Source organism: Nansenia antarctica (assembly GCF_963989245.1).
Source record: "Nansenia antarctica genome assembly, chromosome: 3".
NCBI classification, from domain to species: Eukaryota; Metazoa; Chordata; class Actinopteri; order Argentiniformes; family Microstomatidae; genus Nansenia; species Nansenia antarctica.
In genome coordinates this window covers 49,312,544-49,334,175 of record NC_137688.1, presented here as the reverse complement: position 1 = coordinate 49,334,175, position 21,632 = coordinate 49,312,544, and the positions used below count along the sequence as shown (strand labels likewise).

Sequence of the window (21,632 nt, the reverse complement as noted above, 5' to 3'; positions counted from 1 at the left end):
AGTGCTTGTTCTTGCCTGTGTTTTTCCTTTCTGTCAACGTAGGAAATTCTGAATGTGCTCACTGGAGCGTGGGGACTCTGTCGCCGCTCTCAGGGTGGCCAAAAATGAGGATGTTTAATGATTACAATGAGATCTGCATAGTTTTACGGGACACGCAGACGAAAGGGAAAAAAAGAAAACAGCCTCCTATTTATTCACCTCTTTGTGTACGCTTGGCAACCTCCTTCAACAATCAAGCCTCTCTCTGCTTTCACTCTAATTAATAATTACTAACCTCAACCTCATCTTCTACTCTTACCTAAACCTCATTACGGACTCTCTGTAAATGCATTCCCTGCCACTATCTTTCCCCACCCTCTATCTCCACACTCCCTGGGCTCTAGTCTTCGGCGTGGAGCAGGGAGAGGTAGAGAGTGGACTGCAGGAAGCGAGGGTAGCAGTCAGTGTCCAGGAGAGCGTAGATGCGTTTCTGGGCGTGGGAGAGGGAGGTGTGAGAGGGGGCCTGCAGCAGCTGCATGGTCAGGACTCTGGTCTTACTGTCAAGGTTCACCTGAGGGACAGAGACAGAGTCAGGGATGAGTCCATCAACTGATATCTGACCCATTGAGACAGACACTGTTCAACCAGCACATTTGCACACAGACAACGAGAGAACCAATAATGGGTAAACAAACAGATAACGAAAAGACGCTGACAGGAACACAGACAGGTCCAGAGATCAGACATCCAGAGGGTCGTGCAGACATTGCAGACATGCAGACATGAGAGACATGGCTGTACCTCCCGTGGTGCCCCTGCTTGGATGTAGGTGGCACAAATGTCCCTGGCCCTCCTCTGCAGGCTGAAGTTGCTGGACGAGTGTCTGTACTGCTCACAGGCCAGAAAGAACTGCAGATTTTCCTCACTGAACTCAGAGCGCAGGAATGCTCCAAACACAGACACGCCCGCTGAGAGTGGGTGGGGGGGAGGGGTGGGGGCAGGGGAAGAGGGAAGAGAGGGAGGGTTATTGTGGTGTACGAACATGCATCAGTATCGACGTCACTATGTGCTACTGGGAGAGGGAGGAGGCAGGGGGGGACACAGATGGGATGTTCCCACACGCAACACCCGCATCCGTGCACACACACACACACACACACACACACACACGCACGCACACGCACAAACTCTTTGGCCTAACCATTGGCATTCATTCACACAAAATGTATTCTGAAGGAATACACTCTCTTTTTAGTTTTTGTATACACTACGTTTTTAACATTCAATTCCGCCAGACATCCAGCCTTTCTTTTTCCCAGCCTCTCTGACAAACACACACTTCTTGTTTTTGCTTACAGTGAGTGGGTTGCGACAAAGAGACCGTGGGGGTGGGGAAACGAAGGAGGGCACAAGATTGCTGACACCATGGTTACAACACATCACTGTTCACACATGGTGACTGGACCAGACAGGAACCACAAATTAACACTGCACACAGTGGGTGGTAATGCCATTACACGTAGAAACATACACTATTGAAGCTGTGGACTGAGTCTACTGTATGACTGTATGTCACCACAAATCAGTGCATAATCAAACACTATCCTCCACCTCCACAATCACTCATACTGTGTATGATTCAGCTACTGACTTAATGTGATTGCACAATCTTTAAGTGTGCTGTGTGGATACACATGATTGCAGATAACTACATTGTTTTGTGTGCGTGTGTGTGTGTGTGTATGTGTGTGTTTTTTTGTTTGTGGCATGTGACACCATGACAACCCGTACTAGGTATGATCTTTAACTACAATCATCATCAGATTCCCTGAAGCGTTGAACTATTTCAAGCATTCACACACCGTCATAGCTGTCATCTCTAGTTGTCATTTCTATTTCTGATTTATCAGAGCAGGTGTATGGGAAGACCCATCTCCCGTTTAGATAACACAAATACGTCATAACATGCAGGTGGAACAAAAAGATTGCAACAGTCACTGAGGAGATGTTATGAGGAAGCTGCATGTGCAAGTATGTAAGTAGCAGGTATTCCATTGTTATGTGTGTACTATAAAAGTAGCATTCTAAAACCTCAGGAACCAGGGTTCTCTTTCTATCTTTTAGTTTTCCCGATCACGTCACAACTTTCGGCTTCCTTTTCAACGACCCATGTCATTCATAATGAGGACCGTTTACAAACAACCTTCTAAACAGAGAGGTAGACAGGCAAGAATTGAATCTCTACCAAGACAGCGACCTAGAACGGCTTTGCTGTTTACTATCAAATCTATTAATAGAAGCTCGGGGCGAACTGTTGCACTCAGCTTTATTGCATAGCACACAGAAACCAGTGACGTCAGCTGAAAAACGACCTATCAGCCACTCGTGAGTTGAGATGAAAACAGGAGCGGAGGTCACTCACTTCGGCAGTCCAGGAGGGTGTTCAGAGACTCTGCCCACTTCTCCACTTCTTCCTGGCTGAACTTGGTCTTGCGGTGGCCCACCTGACTCCACTGGCGCAAAAATGGCATACGAGATCTCCTCTCCTTAGCGCTGTCAGGAAAGATAGAGGGAGACAACAGGGTTCCTACAAGTTTCAACAAGACCTTTTTAGACCTATTTCAATATAATATAAGACCTATTCGCGACACCATATGATAGCTTTTTGTCATCCTTGAGGTGATGAAATTAGGGATTTCACTGCCATACAGACAAAAAAGGAAGCGGATTGGCATTTTTTGGGTTCCAGCTTGATTAATTTCCGCGTAAATAGATGTGGCTGGACTGATTTCCTTGCAGGATCTCATTTTTAAGACCTAGCACCTAATTTTTAGACAGAATAACTGAAATTTGAGTTCTTTTTAGGTCTTATGAATTGGATTGCTGGATTTTAGACTTTAAGGCTTTTTAAGACAGCGCGGAAACCCTGGAGGGAGACAGGGGTGGGGAGCACCAGGAGACACAGGGAGATGGAGGGATGAGAAGAGAGATGTGGTGAACTCTGATTTCACGATAACACACCCCTGTATTCATACGCCTGGTTGATACAGAGCCTACACCCTGCAAGTCTAATGAGGTCCTGTGGATCAGGGTTTGCGAACTGTACTTCTTAGGCAACATTCATCTTTAGACATTAAGTCATAGGGTGATTAGTGTTACATCAGTATTCCAGATTGTAATATGTCTCCACTTTGATTTTGAACATCTGTTGTAAAATGGAATGACCATGCATCATCATAAACATACCTGTCTTTCTGTTCTGGCTGGAACAGGTTTGACTGTGAGGAATGGGGACTCTGAAATGGAGAGAAAATAGGTTTGATGGTTAATTTCTCTCATCATGTTCGTGTGTCTCTCTCTGTTAGACACAGACACACACACACACACACACACAAGCACGCACGCGCACACACACACAACTTCCTCTCTTAACATAAATCCCAAATGTGCAATGTGTTCAGTGGCTTACAGCCACACCACATAACATTTAAAGAAGTACTGTTTGCACAATATTTTCCTTTTGTGCGTAACTATGGACATATGAAAGAATCCAACATTACAACATGGAAAGCATTATAACATGATCTTTAAAAGACACACTTAATTCTATAACTAATGCCTACACAAACAAGGAACACATGTAGAGAGACTTTCAACTGCCGAACCTTGCACACAAAGGTGCCTTAATGCATGACAATTATTATTTATTTGTTATTCAAACAAATTTAGAACATAGTAGCCAAAAAGAGTAAATGTTTTCTGTTACACTTCACTGCAAATCTAAGGATTTATTCATCCTCATTCCAACTATTCTCTCTCTCTCTCTCTCTCTCTCTCTCTCTCTCTCTCTCTCTCTCTCTCTCTCTCTCTCTCTCTCTCTCTCTCTCTCTCTCTCTCTCTCTCTCTCTCTCTCTCTCTCTCTCTCTCTCTCTCTCTCTCTCTCTCTCTCTCTCTCTCTCTCTCTCTCTCTCTCTCTCTCTCTCTCTCTCTCATTCTCTCACACTCTCTCTCTCACTCTTTCTCTCTGTCCACCTTTACCTGTCCAAACAGACTCTTCATGTGCAGTTTGGCCGCTGACAACTTGATAGTTTTGAAGGAGAAGGGATTGGAGGAGGATGAAAACGAGGGGTGTGGCTGGTTGTTGTTTTCCACGCTCTCTGTGCTGCCCGTGGCCCCGGGGGCCAGCTGACTGTCACTGTAGGCCCTGTACGCCTCATTGAGGCCCACAACACCTAGGTGGTTATCCTTCTCCAGCTTGCCCCGCTCCGTTAAGTTCTCCACACTGAAGCTGTGCTCCTTGTTCAGCTCCCCCTTCAAGGCTCTTTTGGGGCCAAAGCCTGGCTCCAGGTTGGCAGGGGGGGGGAACGTGGGTCCCCCGTCCAGCATGTCGTCCTCCTCCCGGTGGGGGGTGTAGGTGCCCGACTCCCCATCCGTGCAGTAGTTCTGGTCCTTCAACGCCACCTTCTTCCAGGGCAGGAAGTCCATGTCCAGCAGGGACCCCTCAGAGCTGAACCGACGCATGGTGCCTCTCACTGCCTCCACCAAGTAGAGAAGGAAGGAAGGATGGAGGAGAAGCCAAGAGGATGACGGAAAGGGTGGTCGGAAGAGCGGCTGTCTGGAGGCAGGACTGCAGCGAAGAACAGTCTGCGAAAACGGAGGGGAGGGGGAAGGGGGGGGACAATTACAGAAAAATGGGTCATTTCATTAGGACACATAATAGGACTGTATATCATTGGCTGGGTTATACATAGAATCTGCAATGCCAAGATTAGCTGATTTACTTCGTGCAAAATATCTTGCTGCAGGACAAGTATTGGAGGAATCCGACCAGCTACTTGTGACCACATATTCCTCCACTTTTACCACAAAGAGAAAGATGTCTGTCCTGATATGCATGTGACTGCAGTGTTACTTTTTTCTTTTTTTACTTCAACTGAGTGAGAGAGAGAGAGAGAGAGAGAGAGAGAGAGAGAGAGAGAGAGAGAGAGAGAGAGAGAGAGAGAGAGAGAGAGCGATCAACAGTGTTGTTCCCAATAATTAGGTGCAAGTCCATTTAAATGTGTTCATTCAATTTGACCCACATAGATGACTCCAATTTGAGTGAGACTGAGATTATTTGAACACTCAAAATGAATAGTCTATTTGGAACACTTGACTCTCTTTATACAAAAAGGGATCAAATCCTTGTAAACTGTTTAATTAATTCTATGATTACCTCAACGTCCTGCGTTTATTCTGCCACCAGTCCTGTCATGGTTTTGGTTCCAAAGAGTTGTCTCTGAGCAGTATCCAGGGTTTTGTATCATGTGTAACGCCAATCTCAATTCGATAAGGCTGCGAGTTTTAGATCGGAGCATTGCCTGTCATGAGACCCCCCGCCTCCTCTCAAGTTTGTAGTGGTGGTCTGGTAACACTCCGCAGCATGTGTTCCCGAATATCTATAAATATACACGCGAACGCACGACATTACAAGCACCGACAATGTTTCTCTAAATCCACTTTTTTTTAATTTCACACTTGAATGGAAACAGAAACGCCTCTTGTCTGTCGCCACACCCACACCACTCGGTCTCAGCTTGCCCTCCTCGTCATCTTGTACAATAGGCCTACATCCATCTCATAAGGTTAGGTGTGTCTGGAAACACGCTCAACTCCCCGGGGTAAACATGTATCAATCAAGTCACATAAGGAACTACCAGTGTTGTTTTAATATTTGGGACGGAATGGAATATTAATTAAAAAAGGAATGGAGGAAATGATATCTGATCTTTTAAAAAATAAATAAAAAAACATCAACAACCTAATATCAGCTACACGAGCAGTGACATGACTATCCCACCGCTGCCACACAAAGTAAATACCAGCCACCAATGTAGACTAACCGTTAGAGCTCCAACAGATGTGGGCTCTGGATTTTAGAGCTTGAACCATTGATACACCTAAAGTCACCTTAAGTCCAAGCTCCTGGCCATTATGGCTTATTTTTGGGACAAGATTTAGTCTGTCAAACACAGGGATTTATAATAGTTCATAATTCAGTCTCAAAAAGCCTCAGGTTTCATCACTTCATTCACTGTTTGGTCAGCTGTCCATATGAAAACAACTGTCCACCTCACAGATCTACATTGAAATGGTAGTGTCCATTTTTGTCGCGTTTATGTCAGATGTGTAATTATCTTGAACGTATTCTATGATTTAATCTAATATTTGTTTAACTTTAGAATTAGAAAAATGTGCATACTGAAAACGTGCCTTCTGATTTTTTTGATATTGGACACATATGTAATATGTGAATAATGCTGAGTCTTTTGCGTTTGAACATGGTCCATCATCACTCAGTTCATGTTTGTTTGAGTAGGCCGCATATCCAACTGAAGAATAAATTACAGTTGAGCCAACTTCATTTACAAAGTCCAGCAATGAAGCCCTAACAGGAAGGAAGTCATTAAGAATAAGTGTGGTCAATCTTCTTTCTTTTTTCCCCTCATTATTATCAAAGAAAGTTAGGTTTCATCCAACTAAGCTATTCCTCTAACAAGTTTGCATCCAACACCACACATGTTTTTGTTTTACACCCCCCCCCCCCCCCCCCCAAAAAAGAGAAAGAATACTAGTATTTTAAACTTTATTACAATATTTAATCGATTGACAGCACTACCTTTCTACAGGTCTGATATCTTATTGGTCCAAACAGAACATGTTATTTAAACTTCTGTATGTCATTTTGTACAGTAATGTAAAAAATGTCAAGCAAGTATAACAGCCCACCACCACAAACAAGTAAACAAACAAAAAACAAACAGCACCGTAACAAATAAGTAAACAAACAAATACATGCAGGCGTTTGGGATAGACACTATCTTTGTTTGCGTCACAGGGGTCCTTACGCGACTTGATGGTGTCGCACTTTTGTGGAGAAGCTAACTATTTCGGAATATGAACTGTACATATTTAAAGAATCGACGAAGTATTTGTTCATGTCATAAAATTACAATTTCACCAAAATTGTATTCATTTTGGATACAGAGAACGTGACAGAATCGGTGCGCTGTGACAGCGAACGTAGAACAAGATCTCTGCTGGGAGATTAGCTGGCTTCCTGTAATTGGGATTAAAGCTAGCTATCAAGCTAACAACAACAACAACGACAACGACAACGAATCAAGGAAGGGAGACCAAACAGGTAAACAGGTAGCTGCTAATCGCTATTCACATATTGACACATGAGTACATGATTCTTCCTTGTTTCCTCAATCGTTAGACGTGTAGCTTTGTATTAGCCTGGTATAGCCTGCCTTACTAGCCGCCGTCATTATCGCCAAACAAGAGAATGGGTTGATGAGGAGAAACGAATGCTCTGCTGATAATCATTATTAACTGTAACTTTTACCGAGATTAACGCCTATTTCTCTGTTTTTATGATACATTTAAATTGCAGCTCTGCATCATTACATGTTCACGGTGAAGATACGCATACACGGTTTCCCCTCCAAAGAATGTGCTGTGGTGTAGCTATGACTATGTACAGCCGAGCCAACAATAAAAGGCGTCAAATTGAGCACAGTCACCCACCTAGGCCTACATGAAATGCAGATTTATATCTTTCTGGTATTTATGTATGTATGTAGGTCAAACCTATGTGATATGTGAAGGCTTTTGATGCCAACGTTTGACGCCTTTTATTGTTAGACATTGTTAGACGTTGTTATTGTGTCAGAGGAGGTATAATGCAATCTTTCTACTCCCTGTGATCTCAGCAGAGAAATATGGAGGAGGCAGGAGGTACCATAGAGGTAACTGTCAAGACCCTGGATTCACAGAGCCGGAGCTATAAAGTCCGCGGAGAGGTATGATGTCCTGCTTCGCTCTCTTGTCTAGAGTAGCCTTCATTCACAGATGGTCTTGTAATTTGCTTTCCTTGTCTTTTCAAAATACTGTATGTTGTTTGTCTTCGGTCCCCTGATAAGCGACGAAGGCACTCAACTCTGTATGTAGTAGGCGATGCACTGAAGCCTGGGGGGCGGCTGTGGCGCAGGAGGTAGAGCCGCCGTCTACTGATCGCAAGGTTGGCAGATCGGTGGTTCGAGCCCTGGCTGGCCACATGTCGAAGTGTCCTTGGGCAAGACACTGAACCCCAAATTGCTCCCAGTGAGCGGGCCGGCGCCATTGGTGTGTGAATGTGTGTGTGTGAGAATGGGTGAATGAGAGGCCGTTGTAAAGCGCTTTGGATAAAGGCGCTATATAAGTCAGTCCATTTACTCCTCCCATAGTTGACGGTGAAAGAGTTCAAGGAACACATAGCTGCATCTGTGGAGATCCCAGTAGACAAGCAGAGGCTGATCTACCAAGGCAGAGTCCTCCAGGATGAAAGAACACTGACTGAATACAGTGAGTAAAGCAACCATCCCCTCATAGCTGTTAAAGCTGTGCTGCACACAAAATGTTCCCTGTCTCATCTACATCTACATCTCCTTAAAAAGTGGTTTTAAGAAAGTTGTTAACCACAACATTTCAGCTAGATTATGTTAGCCTCTGAAAATCTCTCTCGCCCCCTCCCCCCTCTCTCTCTTTCTCTTTCCCTCTCCTCCTCAGATGTGGATGGGAAGGTCATCCACCTGGTGGAACGTGCTCCCCCCCAGGCCAATCAGTCCGGGGGTGGGGGTGGCGGAGTGTCCTCGGGCGGCGCAGAGGGAGGAGGCAGCACCGGCCACTCCTCCACCTCCTCACAGGGAGGACCACATGACCGCAACGGTAACAGCTACGTCATGCTGGGCACCTTCAACCTCCCTGTCAACATCATGGACCCTCAGCAGTTACAGGTAGCCTATCTAAAATAAGGATCGCCTCTAAATAAAATTCTGTTTTGAGTTCTGTCCTATGCATATCCTATGGTTCTGGTTTGAGAGTGTGTCCTCGGGCCATATACTCGGTGCTGACGAAGGCTTGACGTCGAAACACCTCCACAGTGACTATGCTGATGATGCATTAAACCATCATTTATAAAAAAAACTATTGGAGAGAGCGCTGGCCGTATTATTGACTTATTAGCCTATGATGTCTTACTGACCCTCTCACTGTGTTACTGAAATGGCATCTTGTGTTGGTTTTCTGATGCTCCAAACGGTTATTGATGACAAAACCGTCCATGATTACAGATTGATGTAAAAACGAACCTCCAATATTCCCAGATGAAAGATACACAATCAGGAAGATTTGCTCAATGTTTTTAAAGAGCACAGTCAGTGTAATAATTGTGATTTGCTGTTCAGATGTCAGCCCAGCAGATGATGGCTGGGGTTGGAGAAGCAGGACGAAACACTAGAGTGAGCACTAGCACTGGAGTGAGTGATCCCAAATGTCCCATTAGTGCATTGTGATAGAGCATCGTGGGTGTTTTGTTTGTTTTGTCCACAGTCCTCATTCAATGTGGTTTTAAGCCTCACGAAAAGTGTTTCTCCCTCTTTCGTTTGGTTTGGGTTTTTAGAGCAACGGCTCAGTAGACGTCCACATCAATGTGGAACAATCGGTGCAGAGCGAACCAAGGATGAGGCTGCAATTGGCTGAGAACTTGCTGAGAGAGATCCAATCTCTCGTCCATAGACTTGAGGTAGAGTGACTACTTGACTACCCACCATAAACTACTGAACACAACAATGTTGAACATCATTCTTTTGTTTAGTTGCATGAATGTTATATAATAGCCAGTTTTGATTCCTGATTTTTTAAAATTTTGTTTTTGTTGTAGGCTCAGCCCAGTGACACATTATCCCAACCGGAGCCATCTCAGTCCTCCTCTACCTCCTCCTCCTCCTCCTCTACCTCCTCCTCCTCCTCCTCTACCTCGACATCTTCCTCCTCCACTGCAGGAACAGCATCAGCAGCACAGCCTATGGACACCAACCCTCCACCTCCCCCACCACCATCATCATCCTCCTCTTCCTCCACCCAGACAGAAGGCCCCCCCCACTCTGGTCCCAAGTAAGAGCTCACCTCACGTGTCATTATGCTATTCAACTGTACCGTTCACTTCCCATTGAGGAACCCTTCACCTCAGAAAGGCGCCATTGTTAAAGTACCACTCCCTCCCCCAGTCACCCCAGCCCAGCTGAGTTTGTGGAGGTTTTGTCTCAAGTGAGGAGGGTGGAAGAGAGACTGCGTCCATTCATTGAGAGAACCCACTCCATCCTGGGAGCAGCCACCTCAGCAGATTACAACAACAATGTAAGGCGTTTTCAGTGAATGGAAACTCTGAATACACATCTCTGAATACACATCTATGGATACACATAGTAGTATCACATCTATGGACATACATAGTAGTATCACATCTATGGACATACATAGTAGTATCACACCTATGGACATACATAGTAGTATCCATAGATAGTCCATAGTAGGACATAGAACTACATACTGTACCTGCAACTAAGATCGACAATGCAAAGTCATTGTAGAGTCATTCTCAGCACCCTCATGCCTGTGGAAAAACAATAAAGACCATTTTGGACAGTCCCTCAAGTCCCATAAACTTGCTTTTAATCTTTAACTATTTTTATTGTTTTCACTGACTATGCTTTTGTTTTACTTGTTATTTATCTTGTTCTCTCCATGAAATGGAATGAAAAAAAAGTACTGGAAAAAAAGTACTGCGCTGTACAATGCTGACAACCACTAAGCTGTGATATTTTGGGTTGTTCCTTCCAGACCCAAGAGAGAGAGGAGGACCAACGCACTCTCAACCTGGTCGGGGAGGCTCTCCGTCTCCTTGGCAACACCTTAGTTGCCCTCAGTGACCTGCGCTGTAACCTGGCCAATCCTCCCTCCCGTCACCTCCACGTGGCGCGGTCCATGTCCCACTTCACCTCCCCTGTCCTCCTGCAGGGTGGTATGCCCCACATTCCTATACCGGTATGTTAAGTCACCATGCGTGTAAGAGATATTATCTGATGTTTTTTTTGTATTACCAGTATAGACCTCCCTGTATTTTATTACATAATAACATAATGTATCATTTAATAATGCATCATTTAATTTAAAATAAATAAATACCCACAGATAAACCTGGGGACCACGGTGACCATGTCATCCAATGGAAGGCAAGCAGCTGAAGGCCAGGCCCAGCCCTCTCAGTCTGCTGACCAATCGGGGCAGGGGCAGGGAGCAAATGGAACCAATCAGCAGCCTGGTCTGGGGCACGGAGCTCCCCGCGTGATCAGAATCGCTCATCAAACCATGGAACCTGTGGTCATGATGCAAATGAACCTGGATGGTGGGTGTGCTGTTTTCTTTTCAGTTTCTTTCTCTCTCTCTTCCTCTCATGCTCTCTCTCTCTCCCTCCCTCCATCCCTCTCTCTCTCTTTGCTCATCTGCTGGGTGGAATGTCACACAAAGGAGAAGTACACAATCTGGCCCTCACCTTGTGTCATACTGTTTCAAATTCAATACATGAGATATGCAGTCCCAACAAAGAGAGAGAGGCTCTGTTGAATGTAACCTTAATTAAAGAATTCTGAAAAGTGCTGGCTCTCAAAACTCTGGGTTTTTCAATTTCGGTCGGAGGTTCTGGATGGCAAATTAATCCCTTTAGAAATGGTTTATTTGCTGACGCCCTTCGGAGCATGCTTGTCAAAGCGCGTTTTTACATTGCTTCGACGAAATAGCCTGCTGCCCGCGGAACGCGTCAGCAAATGAAAACATCTTTAAAATGATTACGTTGCCCCCCAGAACCTCCAACTGACATGGAAAAACCCAGAATTGCTGTCCAGAACCTTGAATAAAGAACCGTGGGTATCTCCACCTCCCATAGCAAACCCTACAGAGATGTCAAACCCTACAGAGATGTCAACGTCTTTATCCCTGTTTGATTCCACAGCAGATCCAGCCGGCGGCCCCCAGACCCAAGGTCAACAGCACCCTACTGGCCCCGGACAGCCTGGTGAGTGTTCTATTACACCCTGAAATGTTGTTGACTTGTTGATCCTGTATTATGTAGGTACTTTGTACACTTAGAGAGTGAATAAAGAGCTTTTAGGAATCATGTTTTAGGAAAACGTTCCCATCTCTCTAGTCTAGTTGGATGTATTTGAGAATGTAATATCTCTTTGTATGGTGTGTGTGTGTGTGTGTTGTGTATGTTGTGTGTGTGTGTTGTGTGTGTGTGTGTGTGTGTGTGTTGTGTGTGTTGTGTCTCCGTGTTGTGTGTGTGTGTGTGTTGTGTGTTGTGTGTGTGTTGTGTGCGTTGTGTGTGTGTGTGTGTGTGTGTGTGTGTGTGTGTGTGTGTGTCTGTGTCTGTGTCTGTGTTGTGTGTGTGTGTGTGTGTGTGTGTGTTTCTGCTCTGCAGGAGCGACTCCCATCCACATCCCTGGCCTCCCTCCTGAGTTCATGCAGGCCATCGTCCACCAGATCTCTCACCAAGCCGCCGCCATGGCAGCCGCAGCGGCCACAGGCGGTCACCCCGGGCAACCGCCGAACGCTCCCGGCTCCGCCCCCAACACCGACCCCGCCGCGGCCCCTCCGCAGCCCCCTCTGCCTCCTCAGGCTAGGGTAGTCATCACCCGCCCGGCCTTCGCTCCCCACATCCCCCAGCCTGTTGGAACCAGAGGGGCCACCATCAACCTGAGGGCCGCAGTGCCCCCTACTGCTGGACAACAGCCAGGACAGGTAAAGGGAGGGAGGGAGAGAGAGGGAGAGAGAGAGAGAGGGGTGGAGGATGGGGGAGGGAGAGAGAGAAGGGGGGAGAGGGAGAGAGAGGGAGAGAGAGAGAGATGGAGAGGGTTGTTATGACGATGTATGTGTATGGCTGTTAACTCTATTCTCCTCTCTGCTCTTCCAGGGTCTGCAGGGCACACCCCTTGCTGCGTCCCCTCTCACCCAGATGATCAGCGGTCTGGTTGGTCAGCTCCTGATGCCAGGCCAGCAAGGTGATTGGTCAAGTTGATGTTTCGTTGAGAGTTTGTTTGATAATTTTCCCGTCGTCATTTCAGTATTTGTATTTATTTTATTTTATTAACGTCATTCATAATAATGTGTTTCTTTGAATTGACCCGAACCTTTTTTTTATTTCCTCCCTATTTCTTCAGGCGACCCAACATCCACCTCCTCTTCATCCCACTCCTTCTCTTTCTCCACTTCCTCCTCCACTTCCTCCTCCTCCTCCTCCTCCTCCTCCTCTACCACGGCCCCTGACCCTGCCTCCTGCGCTCACACCTCTGGACAGACGACCACCCACACCACCAGCACCACCTCCATGGGCCCGCCTTCAGAAGGGGCCCCCGATGGCAACCTTGCCCAGCTCCTGGGCTCTCTGCTGGGGGGAATGACCGGGCCAGGGGCCCCCGTCTCCGGAGGTGCCCCCTCCATTACTGTGACAGTGCCTGGAGTCCCTGGTTTCTTCCAGGGCATGTCAGACTTCATCCAGGTAACTAGAGGGCAAAATAATAACCCCTTGAAAAAAATAAATAACCCTCTTTATGTGATTTTACACTGTGTGTGTGTTTGTTCTAGCGTATGGAATAAATAGATGTCCTCCCATTCTAGGCTAACCAGCCCATCTTTTCCTCACCTGGCCAGCAACCTCCCCCTGCCTCTAGTACCCCCACCCCCCCTCAGACCACTGGCACCCCTGGCCCTCCTCCTCCCCAGGCTCCCAGCTGTGGTGATGGTGGTGGCGGAGGTGGTGGCGGTGGTGCTAGTGGTGGTGGAGGAGACTCCATGAACCCAGAGCTGTTCACGGGCATCGTCCAGGGGGTGTTGTCCACCATGATGGGCTCCCTGGGGGCCTCCCAGGGCAACAGTGAGAGCATCGCCCAGTTCATCCAGAGACTGTCCCAGACCAGTAACCTGTTCACCCCCGGAGCTGGGGACGCAGTGGGTGAGTGAACCCTGCCAGTGGCCCCCCTGCCCGTCAACCCCCCTGATGGAACACCATCACTGACATTGCACAACATGTCATAGTACATGCATACTGTATATTCTATAGTGTTTATGTCATACCGTATCTTACTGCTCTATCTCCTCCTCCTTACTGCTAGTTACACTGCTACTTTATACGTGCACCGTACCACATATTACCGTATTGTGTGTTGGACGTTTTACCCAATGGACCTTTCGCTAAGCCACGCCCCAAAATAGAAATTGTCCAATCATATCACAGCAAAAGTCACTACAGGCAGAAAACTCGAACAAACAACTCGCTAATATCTGATGGTGAAAAGCTTCTAGACAAAATATTCTTGTCATCTTTAAAAAAATATGTCTATTACTTGCTGTGGTAAATCAGAAATGAGAAATGTGCCAACTCCCGCCATTGTAAGTCATTGAATGTCATTCAGTCACGGCCGGTCAGTCAGTCACTGTCAGTGAAGCGTTGTTTGTTTGTCTGAGTTTTCAAAGGGGCTGTGGCTTAGCGATAGGTCCATTGTGTATTGTTGTTATCTTTATTCATACTCCATAGTGAGTAAGCAGCTTTCCCAATCTCCAATCTGACTGTTCCTTGTCTCTCTGTCAGGCTTCTTCGGGGACCTGCTGTCTCTGGTGTTCCAGAGCTTCTCCATGGTGGACATGGTGCTGTTGTTGCACGGCAATGCCCAGCCCCTGAGCCGCATCCAGCCCCAGCTCACCGACTTCTTCACCGAACACTACCTCCAGGGCCGCGAGCCGACTGACGCCAACATTGCCGTGAGTCGCTCTGCTGCCACCTGCTGGAAGTGACCGCCTGATGCATTGCACCTTCCGCGCTATTTCTCGAAATATAATTATTCCAGAAATGTGTTGGGATTCAGGGATTTTCAATGCAATCTGTTTGTTATTTTTTGGGTTTGTTGTTGTTGCAGACAGCAGCCGAGGACCTCATCAACGGTCTGGAGGAGTACATCGCAGAGAGCTTTGTAAGTCCTGGTGTCCACCCGTGGTGTCACACAGCCAGGAAACATCTGGTCACTGCAGGATGTTGATAAAGCGCTAACGCTGGCTTCTCTCTCTCAGGCCACAGTGACTGTGCGTGAGGGCGTTGACATCATCCGAACCAACATGTCCTTCCTCAGACTGCTGTTCACACGCGTGGCCACGCACGTGCTGCGGTGCACAGGTACGCACTACACACGGGATCCGAGCTCACGTTGAAACGTGTTTTTTTCCGCTAGTCGGTATACTATATACGATTCCTGTCATTCCAACATTTGTCTGCAGCCAGCGCTGTGACATAGGCATGGGTGAGGCTGTGGCTCACTGTGTGTATGTACGATATCTCTCTCTCTCTCTCTCTCTCTCTCTGCAGACCACACCTTTGGCCACCGCCTGCTGCTGCTGTGCACCCAGGGTCTGTTTGAGTGTCTGGCCCTCAACCTGTACTGCCTCCGGGGGGAGCAGAGAGCTCTGACCGCAGTCATCAACCACCGCATCGTTAGTACCCTCCTCTACACCCTCCTCTCTACCCTCCTCTCTACCCTCCTCTATACCCTCCTCTATACTCTCCAGTGTTTCCTCTATATGCATTTATTCGTGGCGGGCCGCCACAAATACATTTTCTCCGCCACTAATTGATTCAGTCCACTTTATGACCGGAGAACAGAAAAAAATCTGATTGAAGCTAGTTAAGGCCGCTTTCAGACCTACATTTCGTTCCGATTTAGGATGTAGTAAGTTACAATATGTTACAATGTTGCAATTAACCTCGTCGGCGACGCGCTTGCAAAACAGTTTTGTGATTGGTCCGAATTTAGCGGACATTTGGATTTCTGGAAATCTCTTCCCTCTCTCTTCGCCCGTCGCCCGTCCCTTTAATCCCGTAAGCGTATCCTAATCGAAAATGCAACATCATCAGCGACGACAGTGGGTTCTTGCATTTACTGCTGTTCTCTGGTTCATGTTCTTATACCAGTGCTCACAATAGAGTATTTTAAATGAACATTCGTAATGTAGTCTAGTCTCTGATGTTCATGGTCAACTAAATCAGGCTATTTTGTGAAACAAATAATGTTCCCGAGCAGCCTCGCATCTAACACTAGCTTCGAACTATTGATAGCATAAACGTTGGTAAATGTCACAAACGACACAGTATTGGCAGGGGGAAAGAAGGGGAGTCGAATTTTTATTGACAACGGATTTACATGCTGGAAAAACATGCAGCTAAAATTCAGGGAACATTTGGACAATAAGAGACACAACAGAGCTGTGGTCGCATGGTCTAATTACAGGGCAATATGCGCAGGGCAAAAATAATCTATTGCCTCTCAAATCACCACGAACAGAACGGCGGAGGTACGGGTAAACAGGGCACATTTTTTTATTTTTATGTTGCCACCCTCTAGTTTTCGGTGAAATTACGTCTTTGTATTGAGCGCCAGTGCGTGTTTCATGCGCGTGCACGCGAAAAAAAGTTTTTTTTTCCTTTCTACCAAATTGTTGTCTCCACCTGGTTATATGACCATGAACTTTTTATTGATGCTTGTATGAATTTGGTTGGACTTTCCCACACCTGCTTGTGTGTTGAATCACATAGCGTGGGTCTACCTCCACCAGCCTCCACTGGATTTGAAACCCTGTTATATACTAGTCTGTTATTGTATTGTTGTTTGTTTGGTCGGTTTGTGTTTTGATTTCCCCTCTCTTCTCTCTGCATGTCTACAGAGGAGGATGTCTGCGGAGGTCAACCCCAGTCTGGTGAACTGGCTGACCAGCATGATGACCATGAGGCTCCATGTCATACTGGAGCAAAACCCAGTTACTGAGGACCAGATCCAGCGCTATGTCATCCACACACAGGTACAACCCTAACCCTAACCCTAACCCTGTGGCATTACGACTCTACTATCTCCCTGTCTGTTACTCTACTCTGAATGCACTAACGGTATGGTACTTGTGTGATGTCACAGAGCGACTTGACGCAGAGGGCTGGGGCTGAAGCACAGGCCGGGCAGCAGTCAGAGACTCCGAGTGTGGAGGTGTGTGTGTGTGTGTGTGTGTGTGTGTGTGTGTGTGTGTGTGTGTGTGTTTGTTCCTCTCATCCTCTTCTTTTTGATGTTTATTCAACCTGCCGTGGTGATGGTTGTACTTGAGTGACGGTTGTTCCCCCTACAACAGTTCTTTCACTAGTTCCAAAATCTTATCCCCCTCTTAACCATACTCAGACATTTCACCACATACACACCACTTCCTGTGAACCCAGGCAAGTTGTTTCGCTTGCATTTGTTAGGGTTTGTTATCATAGGGGGCAAATGTCGGGGACAAAAGGACACTGTGGAGTTGGACTCTGGAAATAGTCCAATCCTGTGATTCCAAGAAATGACGAGAGAAAGGAAGTGCAGACAGCCGTGGTGTCTGGGAGTGAACAGCGTTGTTATCTTCATCTCTGTCATTATCGTCAGACTTTGTTACTGTACCCTTTTCTATATGACTATTATGAACCTAGTCGTTGTCCTTATAAAAGCTTATCTTTTCGTTCAGAAGGACATTCCCTTTTTGACCCAGACTCTTCTACCACTGAATCCTGTCACCCTCAGACAATAACACAGAGCTAATTATGTCATTTGAATTTAACTTAATTCATTAAATTCTGTGATTTTAGCATGCTTGCTACAGGATAGAACATGACATAAACAGTTCTCGGGTAATAACCAGTGTTATAACCACTGTTAGTTTAGTTTATTGACCCTACTCTAAGGTTCTAACCACTGTTGCACAGCTAAGCTAAACCTTTATTCCCCCTGCTCTCTCTCTCTCTGTCCTAAACCTTTATTCCCCCTTCTCTCTCTCTCTCTCTCTCTCTCTCTCTCTCTCTCTCTCTCTCTCTCTCTCTCTCTCTCTCTCTCTCTCTCTCTCTCTCTCTCTCTCTCTCTCTCTCTCTCTCTGTCCTCTGCCCAGATGGATGAGACTCCATCCCCGGCCCCCGCCACCACGGCAGAAGAGGCCATGGCTTCGGCAGGGGACAGCCGCGAGGTCGGGGAACCGCCTGGCGATACCACACCCTCCAGGAGGGCGTCGTCCGGGGAGACCCGAGGCGCCATGGCAGCAGCCGGGAGGGAGGAGTCAGGGGCGGAGGCGGAGCCTTGGGCTGCTGCGGTACCCTCTGTAAGAACTCTCGACACGTCCTTCTTACGCCCCCACATAATTTTTCTGACATTTGTCCGTCTTGTGGTGATATTTGGCCAGCCGGTGATTTAAAAAAAAAAAAAAAAAAAGTATGCTTAACGGTTCAGATCTAGCCTCTTCCCCTAAATAATAATAATACATTAGACTTATATAGTGCTTTTCTAGACACTCAAAAGACACTTTACAAACTGAAAAGATTGAGTAGTAAAATAAAAAGAAACAAAAAAAATAGATAAAAGAAAGTATAGGGGTCTAATTCATTTTTAGATTACTAAATCTAAAATGTCTTTGTAGGACAATCTACTCTGTATACTGCAATTACACCTAGATTTCGGGCGGAGAAGCGGCGAACAAGCAACGCCAGCGTCCTCTCGACTTTTTTTTTTTTTTTTAAAGTGATCATATCAATCATATCTATTGATTTATATCTATATAAATGGTTCAGTAACATGGATGTGTGTCTGTGTCAGGAGTGGGTGCCCATCTTCAGACATGACATGCTGTCGCAGAGGAAGATGAAGGCCCAGCCTCCTTTGTCCGACGCCTACCTACATGGGATGCCCGCCAAGCGCAGGAAGGTGAGACGAAGCTTCATCATTAACAATGGTCTCTAGACTATCCTATGTGTCATCACAACATGCAAGTCTGCACACTGGATCTGATAAGCCTGTCTGGACAATAAAGCCTGTCTGAACCTGAGTCAAATAAATGGTTGGTTAGCTGTATTGGGTGAAGTGTGTGTTGATTCATTCTGACAGTGTTTGTTAAGGGAGTCAACTGTTTTGATGTGTTTACCCCTCCCCAGACTGCCCAGGGCGAAGGGCCTCACCTGTCCCTCTCAGACGCGGTGAGTCGGGCTGCCAGGACGGCAGGAGTCAGGCCTGTCACTTCTCCAGACAGCCTGCAGGGGGAGCTAGAGAGGCCAGAGCTGCAGGAGGCCTATGCGGAGCAGGTAACGTGTTATTACTATTCACCTACATCCCAATTCCCCAACCCCTTTTCCCCAGAAGTGTGCACTTCTGCACTCTCCTACGATTTGAAAGCACAGGATTGGTGTATACAGTATATTGGTACGATATACTTTTAAATCCTTTTAGGGGAGTGCTTATGTTCACACTTCAGTGAAAAGGGTGGGGAAATTGGACACCGGTGGTCTAGTTGTTAGAAACTCGATTCCACACATCCTGTCCTCCGTCCTCCACCCGCTTCCTACTCAGCACAGTGGAGAAGATCTAGGTTCTGCCCCTTCAATGTTCTCCCATGCTTTTTGAATGAATTAATTAATTAATCTTTATTTCGAACATGATTTAAAAATAAAAAAGTACAAGTATCGCTGTTCGAAAGGGAGTAGGATGAAGCCTAAGACACCCAAGTACCTGTCAACATACTTCCAAAAAGTGAACAACGTCCACACATACAATACCAGAGGAAGCTCCACGAACCACGTTCAACCGCGTTGCACCACAAACAAGGGGTTATACTCGTTTGCAAACTATGCAGTAAAAATGTGGAACGCCCTTCCTATAATCTTAAAGGAGTGCAAAACACTGCCCACCTTCAAAACCACTCTCAAAAAACATTTACAGGAGGCTGCAATCCGTAACTGGACCCTCTAAATCAAAAATCAGATTAAAAGACCCGAACTACCCACTGTACATACTTTGTGTTTTGTCCCCCGCCCCCACCTGTGGTGTATGTCCCCACCTGTCCTACCCGCTGTACATACCTTATGTTTTGTTGTATTGTTCTTCCCATGATGGATGTATGTTTATCTTGTAGATAGTACTAGTTATTTGTCTGTATTATCTTGTAGATAGTACTAGTTTTTTTTGTCTGTCTTACATGTAACGATGAATTGAGAATCAAGGACCCCAATTGAAATAAGCCAGTGGCTTTCTTGGGTTTTTATCCTGTTAGTTGACCTTGTATGTAATATGTACTTTCATGTACCTACTTCTGCAAATCTTCTAATAAAGTTTTCAATCAATCAATCAAAACCCCTATCCGTCACTTCCAAGTGAGAACAATATTTAAATTATATAATCCATTAATTAATACATAAATTACAGTATCCACAGTACTGATAATTTTCCATTCTTAATTGAAACAACACAACACAAAATAAATAAATAACAAACATCAGTATCCAATTTTTTTTGTAATACAAAAGACAAAGAAGAAACAAGTGGAGGATACGAGGAATACTAAGTGAGAAATGGCCACGTTCCGTGTTTGTCTCCTTTTGGCAAGGGCTGATGTTTTTAGGAGTTTTGTCAGAGACTGAACTGAACTTTCTCCGTCTTTCTGCGTAGGTGAGGGGTGACATAAAGGAGAGAGTGAAGGAAGACCCAGACTACAGCTCCCAGCGTTTCCCCAACACACACCGGGCTTTCTCCCTGGAGGACTCCTAATCCTATTGGTCGTCAGGCCTGTCAACAACCGCCCCTTGACCCCCATCACGCTCAACCATGTCTCCAGACTTCACTCTGGAACATTCCCACTGGGTCTTCATGTCCATTGACATTTAGAAATAAAGAGCCGAAGTACAGAAGACGGAATTAACTCACCCTGCTTTGTCACTGAACTGCCACTGAAAATGCCAATCATTGAAATTCAGGAAGAGTTCCTGACCTGTCATCTAAGGAGAATGTCAGAATGTCAATCTCTGTTGGACCACATAAATCTAACCCCATGATATAACTCCCTCAAAGCAATGCTTTCCCCATCCTAACTGGTTGTCATTTGTACATCATTATAAAGCTTTGTTGTAAATTAGCACAAATTGTACATTGTTATAATAAGGTGATGTAATTGCAAAAGCTAGTCTTTGTTAGGTTAATCCAAGTAACAGATGCTTGCGACAGTCCTTTTGGAACCTATACTAGAGGTCAAATGAAGCACAGACACATGATCACGCCCCGCGTCACCACAAGTATAGAGGTGATTGTTGGAATTTGTGTTTGAGAAGCACCGCCCGCAGTCCAGGGTTGGCTGGCCCACCATTCCAAGTAAACAACATGGACACCAGGGGGGTATTCCATCAACGTCGCTAAAGGAAAATCCAGCCTTATTACTCTTGCGAGACTTATCAGAATATGCCTGGATATTTTTAAGAACTCTAGCGAGACCTATCAGAATAAACCTGGATTTTCCTTTAGCGATGTTGATGGAATAACCCCCAGGGCACTTAGTAAACAGGGAGACCATATCTGTGGGCGGTAACTTGAAGGTCAATTCTCTTTTTTTTTTTTTATTGAGTGCAAATACAGGGTTTGTCAGCTCAATGGTGTTTTAGCCATAAATTACATAATTGCTATAATTTTTAGAACTTGTTGTAAAAAAGAAAAGAAAACAAGAGTTGAATGTTCTGTGCTTGTGAACATTGTTCTGAAATAAACAAATCAACATGGATGTAACATCACAGCATATAGCCTTTTTTTGCCATTTTCACTCCCACACAAGCCCATCTTTGGACAGATATTCAGAATGTGTATACTAAACCAGATGATTGTTTACCCAGTGTGTCAATCTGATTGTATCCGTCCCTATATAAAATACAGGGTTCC

The 21,632-nt window shown here is 45.8% G+C and overlaps 1 protein-coding gene across 4 annotated transcripts; it reads left to right on the top strand.

Moving 5' to 3' along the window:
* Positions 1-6,951: 6,951 nt before the first annotated feature.
* Positions 6,952-21,467, top strand: bag6l (BCL2 associated athanogene 6, like). 4 transcript variants are annotated; one of them, XM_080526490.1, is made up of 25 exons: positions 6,952-7,162; positions 7,737-7,826; positions 8,250-8,367; positions 8,572-8,798; positions 9,249-9,320; positions 9,464-9,586; positions 9,725-9,957; positions 10,071-10,200; positions 10,684-10,887; positions 11,035-11,248; positions 11,852-11,914; positions 12,320-12,639; positions 12,812-12,899; positions 13,059-13,396; positions 13,516-13,849; positions 14,486-14,655; positions 14,811-14,864; positions 14,962-15,064; positions 15,254-15,378; positions 16,606-16,740; positions 16,851-16,919; positions 17,839-18,045; positions 18,537-18,644; positions 18,872-19,018; positions 20,379-21,467. In XM_080526490.1, exons 2-25 carry the CDS (start codon positions 7,746-7,748, stop codon positions 20,475-20,477), a joined length of 3,762 nt encoding a protein of 1,253 aa, XP_080382616.1. In that variant the 5' UTR covers positions 6,952-7,162; positions 7,737-7,745; the 3' UTR covers positions 20,478-21,467. The 4 variants fall into 4 exon arrangements, with proteins under 4 accessions (XP_080382616.1, XP_080382617.1, XP_080382615.1 ...); XM_080526491.1 differs by having other exon boundaries at positions 6,952-7,170; positions 13,549-13,849; XM_080526489.1 differs by having other exon boundaries at positions 6,952-7,170.
* The last annotated feature ends 165 nt before the right edge of the window (positions 21,468-21,632 follow it).